The 11,179-nt window shown below is 35.0% G+C and overlaps 2 protein-coding genes across 2 annotated transcripts in view; one reads left to right on the top strand and one right to left on the bottom strand.

Annotated features, from left to right (window-relative positions):
• Positions 1-1,011, bottom strand: part of LOC116850929 (inositol monophosphatase 1-like) — a 9,088-nt gene extending 8,077 nt beyond the window's left edge. The window contains exon 1 of the mRNA XM_032829794.1: positions 878-1,011. Coding sequence (XP_032685685.1) covers positions 878-946 — 69 coding nt within the window. The 5' untranslated portion in view covers positions 947-1,011. The remainder of the gene's footprint in view (positions 1-877) is intronic.
• The window catches only part of LOC116850926 (ATP-dependent helicase brm), a 64,851-nt gene that overhangs the window by 48,250 nt on the left and 5,422 nt on the right, over positions 1-11,179 (top strand). Inside the window, exons 3-11 of the mRNA XM_032829788.1 lie at positions 3,238-5,453; positions 5,528-5,601; positions 7,151-7,400; positions 7,491-7,629; positions 7,723-7,884; positions 8,017-8,358; positions 8,435-8,678; positions 8,754-8,944; positions 10,516-10,673. Coding sequence (XP_032685679.1) covers positions 3,238-5,453; positions 5,528-5,601; positions 7,151-7,400; positions 7,491-7,629; positions 7,723-7,884; positions 8,017-8,358; positions 8,435-8,678; positions 8,754-8,944; positions 10,516-10,673 — 3,776 coding nt within the window. The remainder of the gene's footprint in view (positions 1-3,237; positions 5,454-5,527; positions 5,602-7,150; positions 7,401-7,490; positions 7,630-7,722; positions 7,885-8,016; positions 8,359-8,434; positions 8,679-8,753; positions 8,945-10,515; positions 10,674-11,179) is intronic.

Raw genomic sequence — 11,179 nt, 5'->3', positions numbered from 1 at the left:
ATATATATATATATATATATATATATATATATATATATATATATATATATATATATATATATTAATCGTTAATTGAATAATCTTTAATTACTTTCACTCGTTTTAATCGTTAATTCAACAGTTTTTAATTGAATTATTTCAAATTAATCATTAATTGAATGATTTTTTATTAGATTTCTTGAAGTGGTTAATTAAAATATTTTTAATTGAATAGGCTTATATTAATTGTCAATTAATTGAATTAGAAATTATTTACTCAAATAAATTATTAAATTAAGGCAAATTTAATTGATATTTTTACAACTCTGCTGCTAATAATTACTTCAGATGATTTTTCTCATTCACGTTTTAATTCATTTGATGTTAGTTTACGATTTTTCAGATAAATTTGATTGAGAACTCGATCGTCTACTGCAGTTATACAGAATTTCTTTACTTTACCCTTCATTTATTCTAAATTTCCTGTTTCTTAGTATTTTCTTAGGAAACTTGCTGTTGAATTTAATTTTGGTTGCTATTTTTCACGTAAAAAACCTTTCTTTATAAAGTAACAATAATACTATTCATTTTCGAACTTATTTCAATGCTTCGGTCAATTTTGGAATATATATAAAACGAAAGGATTCATTGAAGAATAACATACACTTGCATAATGTGAAAACAGATAAAACATGATCATCAACTCTCGGTTTCTGCATGAATACTAATTAAAGAAATACGTATGCCACAACAAAAATATTTCACTTACATTAAGTACTTCTACTTTTCTAGAGTATTTCTACGCATGAATAATTTTCAAGATAATGCAATAATTAATGCTAGTACTGTATGTATATCAAATTATGTGCGACAATAGCAGTAGTGATGTTATTTATACCTTTCCGGACTCTGTAGTAAGATTCAAGACAAAGTCGTAGCAATAATCGAGCTCCTCTCGTGTGGTCATTTTTTGCGCTTCTCGGCGACTCGATAAAATTTATCGTTTCTGTAACAAGTTTACAAACAACGCGCCACAAAAGTTTGCTCCAGTTAGAATAACGTCCGAATTGCGATAACGTCGTTATTAAAGCATCATTGCCACCCCCACTATGAGCTTTTGTCCACTCAACTTGATAGGAATATTGAATCTCTTCAAGTATTTCTCTATGCTCTCTGCAACATGTTATTGGTAGAGAGTCAAACTTTTTATTTCTTAACCTTTCATGGAAAAATCGACCTTGAGATAGTGGATCATTTTACTGACGCGTTAACTTAAACGTAACTAGAATAGATATGATTTAATTTGAAATAATATCCGTAGTTAATCTTTTTATTCTTCTTGTAGGAAAAAGTAACGTTATGCAATATTTTAAAATGGTTTAATCGTTATACTTGGCGATAAAATGCAGCGAATAAGTAATCCTTTTTTTCTTAAATTCACACTATGTTGCGTTCGAACGTTGATTCATTGTATTGTCACAGAGATTGCTCGAATGGATAGAAAATTATTTATTATTTATATTTATTATATCATTCTCGAACATGATGCGGCGAAGAAGGTCGATTTGAAGCAACATTGAAGCGTGTACGATTATATGGTTATGATGATGTTTATTTGAAAAGAAAAATGTATAAAAGTGGCCGATTTTTGCCTCTAATCGTACTCTGAGAAAGAAAGTGATTGGATTGACAAAATCGGCGGTCACTGTCCATTAAAGAAATATTGGATTATTTTGAGAAAATTACGAAAAGTTGTTTTCGACTTTCACAATTTTGATTTTCAATTATCTTTTCCGTGCATTTCGCTTTGGAAAGTGTGTAATACGATAGAAGAGAATCTCCTTGCCAGAAAGGAGGATATCTAAAAGTGGCCGATTTTTGCCCCAAAGATGGAACGTAAAATTTACATAATTTCTTATAATATTTTTTCCGTAGAATCACGTAGTGACATCCATTTGCTGTCAAAATATGGGAAAAATAGATAAAAATGTCAAAAATTAGCCATTTATGACTCCCCACTTTTTATTTCTATTTATTTCTTTTATTTACAGTTTTCTGTTCGTAGAATCATGAAATAAAATTCATTTGTCCTTAAAATAAATTGAATCATTTTTCGACATAGTGCTCCTGACAAATGTTTCTTTTTTAATATTGTGAAGTACAAAAATGCGCGAAATCAAGATAGAACGTAATCTAATGCTAGAAATAATCGCGAGCTACAGCAGACAAGCTCTTCTAAGAAGCGGACTTAACGCATGCTACACTGAGAAAAAAGCGGTTAAATTGACAAAATTGGTGGCCATCAAAGAAATATTGGATCTATTCAACAAAATACATGTAATGCAGCAATAAGTTGCGTTGGAATCTACTATATCAATTTTTCCCATATTTTGGCAGCAAATGGATGTTACTACGGAAAAAATATTATAAGAAATCATGTAAATTTTACGTTCCATCTTAGGGGCAAAAATCGGCCACTTTTACATATCCTCCTTTCTGGCAAAGAGATTCTATCGTATTACACACTTTCCAAAGCGAAATGCACGGAAAAGATAATTGAAAGTCAAAATTTTGAAAGTCGAAAAACTTTTCGTAATTTTGTCAAAATAATCCTATAATATCCCAAATTTGTTGCACAAATTGTTATAAAGAAAATATTAAAATATTATTTTATGAAAAGGAGTAACCTATCTCTGTATCAGATAATATCAATACCGACGGTAGATGATGAAAATACATAGATAATTTTGAAATGTGTGTGTACGTAGTATATCTCTGTGAAAAATCGTATACGAAAAAAATTTCTTTTTTTTTTTTTAAGAGAAAAACTGAAGAGAAAAACTAATCTTTGATCCCGCAAATAAAATTCACAAAAATTTGTTGCTAGTTTTATGGATTTTTTTGAAGTACGTAATTTTTACTATAAATCACGTCCTTATTTTTGGGGGAATAGTGAGGATGTTATAAAATAAAAATCTAATAATGGTTTCTTATAGTAAATTTATAATAGACACTTTAACTTTGAAATTAAAAAAAAGATACTTGTACGACGATTTTTCACGAAGTAATACTCATTCAAATTTTATTTCTGCTTATAATTTTTTTATGCTACATTTATTTTGAGTGCATACACAGACACACACGCACACATGTATGTGTATATGTGTATGTGTGTGTAACTTAATTAATTAATAACTTTTTAATGGTACATTTTCATTTTAAGCATTACGACTTATAAGTTTTCTTTCTCCAATGTAGAATCAAGGTCCAGGTGGTTCAATCGGACAAGGACCTACATCTCAGCAAGGCCCTGGAGGACCATTAGTGTCAAGTCAAATTGGACCGAATGGACCACAGAGTGCACCTCACATGATGCAAACCGGCCCAAATCAGATGAGTTCTAATGGACCAGGACAAATGGGTCCTGGTACTTCTGGGCAAATGGGTCCCGGTGGACCTGGACAGATGGGTCCCGGTGGACCTGGGCAGATGGGTCCCGGTGGACCTGGGCAGATGGGTCCCAATGGACCTGGACAGATGGGCCCTGGTGGACCTGGACAAATGGGTCCTGGTGGACCTGGGCAGATGGGTCCTGGTGGACCTGGACAAATGGGTCCCGGTGGACCTGGGCAGATGGGTCCTGGAGGACCAGGACAGATGGGTCCGTCTCATATGGTACAGGGAGGAGGGCCTCCTGTTGCATCTCACATGAGTCAAGCTGGTCCAGGACAAATGGGTCCAGGTAGTGGACCTGTTCCAGGCCCTCAAATGGGCGCCGCAGGACCCCAAAACTCGCAAATGGTTCCCGGAGGTCCCGGACACATGAGCGGACCTCCAAGTCATATAAACGCAAGTGGACCACAAGGACCAGGTCATATACCGGCCAGTGGTCCATCTGGTCCAGGACATATGGGCGCGGGACCGCCAGGATCAGGGCACATGAACGCCAGCGGACCACCTGGATCCGGACATATGAATGCAACTGGTCCTCCCGGACCAGGCCACATGAACACTAGTGGACCTCCTGGACCAGGCAGCCATATGAGCACTGGTCCTCCTATTCCGAGTCATATAAACGCTAGCGGTCCGTCTGTTTCTACGCATATGAACGCAAGTGGTCCAGGAAGTCACATGGGTCCTGGCGGACCTGGCCAAATACCTGTAGGTGGTCCCGCAGCACACAACATAGGTCCTGGAGGTCCGAATCCAATGGGTCCTAGTGGTCCTAATCAGATAATACCAAGCAGTCAAGCACAAATGGGACCAAGCGGACCAATGGGTCCTGTTGGACCGGCAGGACAAATTTGTCCGAACGGACCTGGACAAATGGGTCATAATGGATCATCGCAGATGGGTCCAAACGGTCCTACGCAGATGGGCATGGGCGGTCCAACCGGACAAATGGGTTTGAATGCTCCAGGTGGACAAATGGGTCCCGGAGGGCCAGGTAACCAAATGGGCCCAACCGGAGCGGGTAACCAAATGGGATCAGGTGCGCAGGGGAATCAGATGGGACCTTCCGGTCCAACAGGTCAAATAGGACCTGGAAGCGGACCTGTGGGACAATTAGGACCAAGTTCTCTCGGTCAAATGGGTCCAGGTGGTGCGCCAAATAACGTACCGATGACGACAAGTAGCGGACCTGTTGGTACTATGGGTCCGGGAAGTGGGCCTAATGGACCTACTGGAGTCAATACAGTTAGTGGGCCCGGTGGGCAGATGACTTCCAGCAGCGGTCCCGGGGGACAGATTGGCTCGGCAGGTCCCGGAGGTGGCTCTGGTGGTCAAATGGGATTAGGGAACGGTCCCGGAGCACAAATAAATTCTGGCAATGCATCTGGTGGTCAAATGGGACCAGGTGGAACGCAAATGGGACACGGTGGTAATGGACCTGGAGGGCAAATTGGACCAGTAAGCGGACAGATGGGACCAGCAAGTGGTCCTGCTAGTCAAATAGGACCAGGAGGACAACTTTCATCCGGCGGACCAGGACAGATGATGCAAGGAGGTCCTGGTACTCAGATGGGTCCGAGCACTCCGAGTAATCAAATAGTACCTGGTGGACCTAATAGTCAAATGGGACCGTGCGGTCCGAATACTCAAATCGGCCACGGAAATGCAACTGGACAAATGGGACCTAATGGACCAACTGGTCAGCCTTCCACCACTCAGATAGGTCCAAGTACTCAAAATCAAAACCAAGTTCCCGGCAGCACGGCGCCTATAGGCTCGGGTGCTCCGGTGAATCAAATGAGTCAAACTGGAAGCGGACAGATCGGCCCTACAGGACCTACAGGACCTCCTGGGCCTGGTCAAGAAAATTTGAACGCACTTCAAAAAGCGATCGATTCTATGGAAGAGAAAGGTCTACAGGAAGATCCACGGTATTCGCAGTTATTAGCTCTGAGAGCTCGTCAAGGTAGCGGAATGGGCGAGAAACAATCTTTTAGCTCACAACAATTACAGCAGTTGCGGTATGTGAATGTTCTTTACAATTATATCATTTGTACGTTAATTTGTACACCATATTTTGAATTTCTTCTTGCAGTGTTCAAATAATGGCGTACAGATTGCTCGCAAGAAATCAACCACTATCGCAACATCTTGCTCTTGCTGTACAAGGTAAGTCCCTAGAAATATATTCTATGTAAACTAGTACACTATGAATGACTACTTTGTCTTTTGTATCGCTTTTCGTCGAATTTGTTTGGCTTATTGTAAATAGACTTATTTTAGTCTATTTTTGTCTCTCTGTTTTGTATAATTTTGCTTCCGTTTTTATGTACGTACAAACATTCATATACTACAACTACTGGAATTGCATCTTTAATCTTGTAAGTATATGTATCAATATTAATAGGGGTTGTTTTGCATTACACACAGTCTATTATGTGATATCTGGGGACTATATATGATGCTTGGCATATCTTGCATAATATTATACATTTACTTTTTTACTCTGGAATATGTTACATCATTGAATACTTATTACATTAGCTTAAGGATGTATCTGAGCTATATAAAAATAGTACCAATTTGATAAAACTTTAAATAATTTTTCCTTAATTATCTATAATATACTGAAAAAAATTTCAAGTTGATTCACTAAACCGTTGAAGAATAATTATTATGTTAATTTTACACGTGTTCTTATGGCAAAAGCAACTTTTTTGAATGTAATGAGTAAAAACGTATAGAAAAAATAGTACTAAAAATTTAAGTATTTTTATACATATAGATCTTGAATTATCGGAACTATTTGCAGAATTTGATTAGTTTTCACAACACGGTTTCAGAGAAATTAATTTTTATTTGTGACAATTTTGCGATTGTCGTAAGGAGTTAGTCACGGACTGTGGAAATGCAGCAACGTTGTAATCAGCTGATGTGTCAAACGAATAACCTATAAATCAGTATAATAAAGTTATATCGTAAATTCTTGTTTTGTCTGCATTGTTTCATGCAGAAAGGATAGAGGAAGAATACAAATTAAATAATTTCGATGAACAATAGAATAAGTGTGAAATTTGAGGCTTTTATTGTTTCATCTAACCTGCCTGCACAGTGCATTACTGCCAACGTACAAGCCACAAACTACATAGTACGCTGTTTAACTTTTTTCATTAAATTTCATTTATAATAACAACAAATAATATTGATAGTTATCGTTCAGACAATGCATATTTATCTATTTTAACTTATTCCAATTACTTTTTCTCCTTTACACTGATGAATATTGATGTTAAATAAATACGAAATTTAATGTTCTAAAGTTGAATTCAGGGCATTTTCCCTGCCAAAAGTTTTATTATAGAAAGTTGAAAAAAGCAAATAAAAGTAATAAACTGTTGAGGAAGTAAAAAATAACTTTTTAAATAAGAAATATATTATGTTAACCATTATTTATATCACTTATCACTAGGCTTACAACACGTTTGAAGCAGATATTCAAATTTTTCGTTTTTCAAGCACTTGTCAACAATTGTATCTCAGATACATCTTTAAATATTTCTGCTGTAACTTTATAATAGTTTGATTTTGCTTATTGACGATTTCTATTATGACATTTCTTCTGACATTTATAAAATACACAATCGAAGAATTTAACAAATATATTGTGATATTTTTATAAAAAAGTAGAATAATATTGATAAGCCGAATTTTTAAATAGGTGGAGCTCCACCTCCTCCAGGGATAGGTCAACGCCCTATAGATCCGTCTCAGACCCCTGCTGCAACAGCTGGACCACAAATTCCAGGTCCAAATGTCATTGGTCCTGCAGGTGTGACGAGGTCAAGTTGTCAAACGCCACAACAACAACAACAGCAACCACAACCAGGCACTAAGACCAACAGAGTGACAAGCGTTGCGAAACCGGCTGGATTAGATCCATTGTTGATACTACAAGAAAGAGAAAACAGGTAGAGAACTTGTCAAATAACATATGTAGTATAAATCATATCTTACATCGATAAAAAGATTTAATAATAAAATATGATGTTTGATTGCAGAGTCGCATCTCGTATATCACTTCGGATGGAACAACTCAGTAATTTGCCGACAAATATGCCTGAGGATCTGCGTATACAGGCCCAGATCGAACTACGCATGCTTAGAGTACTAAACTTTCAGAGACAATTGAGATCAGAGGTACTTATTTTATAACATGGAGAATGGAGTTTCCGTTTTATATAATTTTCAGAATATAATGTTTCATTCAAATCTTTTTTTGATTCCTGGTAGATTTTAGCGTGTACTCGAAAAGATACTACTTTAGAAACTGCAGTAAATGTGAAAGCTTATAAACGTACGAAACGGCAAGGATTACGCGAGGCTAGGGCTACCGAAAAATTGGAGAAGCAACAGAAATTAGAAGCAGAACGTAAACGCAGACAAAAACATCAAGTAAGTTTGTTTTATATATTTATATCGTAAATTTTTTGTTTTGCATCAATAGATCCATTATCAATATTATAAAAAAATATATTTGAGTGGAAATATGATTATTGCATATTATTATTTTTGTCATGTTTTCAGGAATTTCTTACTTCTGTACTTCAACATGGAAAAGACTTTAAAGAATTTCACCGTAATAATGTTGCAAAGTTGGCTAGGCTTAATAAAGCAGTGCTTAACCACCACGCAAATGCTGAACGAGAGCAAAAGAAAGAACAAGAACGTATTGAAAAGGAGCGTATGCGTCGTTTAATGGCAGAAGACGAAGAGGGATATAGAAAATTAATTGATCAAAAGAAAGACAAACGTTTAGCATTCTTGTTGTCTCAAACCGACGAGTATATAAGTAATTTGACGGAAATGGTCAAGCAACATAAAATGGAACAAAAGAGAAAGCAAGCTGAAGAACAAAAGCGTAAGAAGGTAATGTCATGTTATGTATTTAAGAACTACGTATTGTTTTAATTAACTATATTAACGAAATATTATATTTATACAGAAAAAGAAGAAGTTGCAAGATGGTGAAACCGGTGAAGATGGTGCGACCAACGATGATACACGTGTTGGTGTAATAGAAACATCCACTGGTCGCACACTCACTGGTGATGAAGCACCTTTAATGAGTCAACTGTCAGCATTCTTGGAAGCTCATCCAGGGTGGGAACCAATTGAATCAGACAGTGAAGAAGATGAGGAAGATGATGAAGAGGATAATGGAAATGAGAGCGAGGATAAATCTGATGGCAAGTTTACAATTTTTTTTTAATTTATAGTTTCCTTCTCATTTATAATTAATTAATTTATGAAATATCTATTAGGCAAGGATAAATCTACTGGCGATTCTGAAGAAGAGAAAGTGAAAAAAACAATACACAAAGCAAAAGTGGAGGATGACGAATATAAAACAGAAGAACAGACGTACTACAGCATCGCACATACCATTCGTGAAGTAGTTACAGAGCAGGCAACCATTATGGTGAATGGAAAATTAAAGGAATATCAGATCAAGGTATCATATCCATTTTAACAAAATATTTTTACATCATGCACAATATTTTATATCAGGATGTATACGGCCTGAAAAAACTTGGAATTGTCAGGGAATTTTATTGGAAGTCGGGGAATTTTTGTGAAATAGAGCAAAATTTGTTCCCCTCTTCTTCTTCTAAACGAAAGGATATATGTGATAGATACTAGATAGAAGGATGAAAGCTGACATCTATGCAACGTACTGATGCGTCCCCTGAGAAAAGTGTATATAACAACATATACATGCGCTTTTTCAGGAGGCGCACCGTGCAGATGATTGGTCTTTTGGCCAGATATTTTATGTGAAAATTTAAAAAATGTTATGCATATGGTGAGGATGACTTGCTATCTCTCTCATGGCAATGTCAACATAGAACGAGGTTTCTCTGTCAATATTGAATGCCTTTTTCAGAACATGCGAGAAGAATCCGTAATCGTTTTTCGTCAAATATATGATGCTATGTTATACCATGGTGGTATTGTTGCCTTACAGATATCTAAAGATCTTTTGCTTAGCACTCGAAAATGTTCATTCTCGCTATATAGAATATTTAGAACGACGTCGACAACAAATATCTGCTGCAAAGCAAGAAATGTCTTTAAAGAGAAAATAGAGTTTAGAAACAAAGAAATTAGAAATTAAACGCTTAAAAATTAAAAAAAATATGCAAAAAGAGGCAGAAGCGCTTTAAGAGCAAATTACAGCTTTAAAAAAATAAGTTTTGTTTTACAATTTTTTCTTAAAATGTTTTTTTATGATTATTTGATCTCAAATATAATTAAATTAAATATAATTAAATTAAATTAAATTAAAATTTAAACTGTAAATTATCTAGTCTTAGGATATTTGTGTTCATTTTTTTTTTAGTTTTTTGATATTTCAGGCATTTTCTTAATTTTCAAATACACATGTTCAAATTCTCACTTTTGACGTCAATAGACAATAGTCAATAGAACAGTCAAAGTGACTACACAGGAGCCTTAAAAGATTATTTTTTATAAGGTAAATATACCAATGTCTGGACGTGTACCTAATTCTGGACTTTTGGTTTTTAAATTACGAATATTTGAATTTTCGATATAAAATAATATACGTATAATTAATATGTATGTATATTCTATATTAAGAGTTCAAATATTCTTATTTAAATACTAAAACGATAACAATGTCCAGACTTAGGTACGTGTCCAACTATTGGTATTTTTACCTTAATATTCAAGCTTTTATCACTTGCTGATGGACAGTGAACATATTAACAGTTATATGTATTAACAGTTACATACATCAAATGTATATTTTCTGTTTAATTTAATTTAATAAACTTTTTTAAACACACAAAAACAGCAAGAATTTTGTGCAATAAATATTATTTACTATATATTATGCAATAAATAAATATTATTTAAAGAAAATTTGTAAAAATTTTTTTTATTTTGCCTGGAATTTTTAACAAGTTATCTGGAAAGTCAGGGAATTTTTTTTTCGAATTTGCGTATACACCTTGTATATGTCTTCTTCTCGGTATGATAAAATTTAATTGATTGTTTTAGGGTTTGGAATGGTTAGTATCGCTGTTCAACAATAACCTGAACGGTATCTTGGCAGACGAAATGGGTCTCGGTAAAACAATTCAAACAATTGCTCTGGTAACATATCTTATGGAGAAGAAGAAAGTCAACGGCCCATTCCTTATCATTGTTCCTCTATCGTAAGTTTCAATTCCATTAAAAAAAAGGTGTTATATAAGGTGTTTGATACAAGACAGTCCAAGGTACATGTGCAGGTAAAATCAACCTATATAAAAAATTCCTTACCACTTAAAATTTCGAGAAACAAATAAGATTGGTAAACCAATGGTTTATAAGCGCGATCTTATCGAAAATGTTTAAGACGTGACTGTTTTTTATCAAAGGTAGATATCGGCTAACAGCTAAAAAAGGAGTAATGATGCGAACGGCGCGTAAACAATTGTTTCTCGACGTATTGTAAGTGTGTCGTATGCGTACAATTAAGAAACAATCGTAAGTTGTTTCAGCCATTTTCGACAAGATCGCATTTATAGAGCTCGTCACAAAATCGCGCGTATTGGTATGTCAATAATGGTATGAAATTCTTTCATTTATTTCTCGAAATTTTATGTAATTATAGATATATATATATATATATATATATATATATATATATATATATATATATATATATATATATATATAT

The sequence above is a fragment of the Odontomachus brunneus genome, unplaced genomic scaffold, assembly GCF_010583005.1.
Source record: "Odontomachus brunneus isolate Ranch 3 - 2012 unplaced genomic scaffold, Obru_v1 Obru_scaffold_161, whole genome shotgun sequence".
Classification (NCBI taxonomy): Eukaryota; Metazoa; Arthropoda; class Insecta; order Hymenoptera; family Formicidae; genus Odontomachus; species Odontomachus brunneus.
The sequence above is the reverse complement of the archived record's forward strand: the minus strand, read 5'-3'. Positions and strand labels throughout refer to the sequence as shown.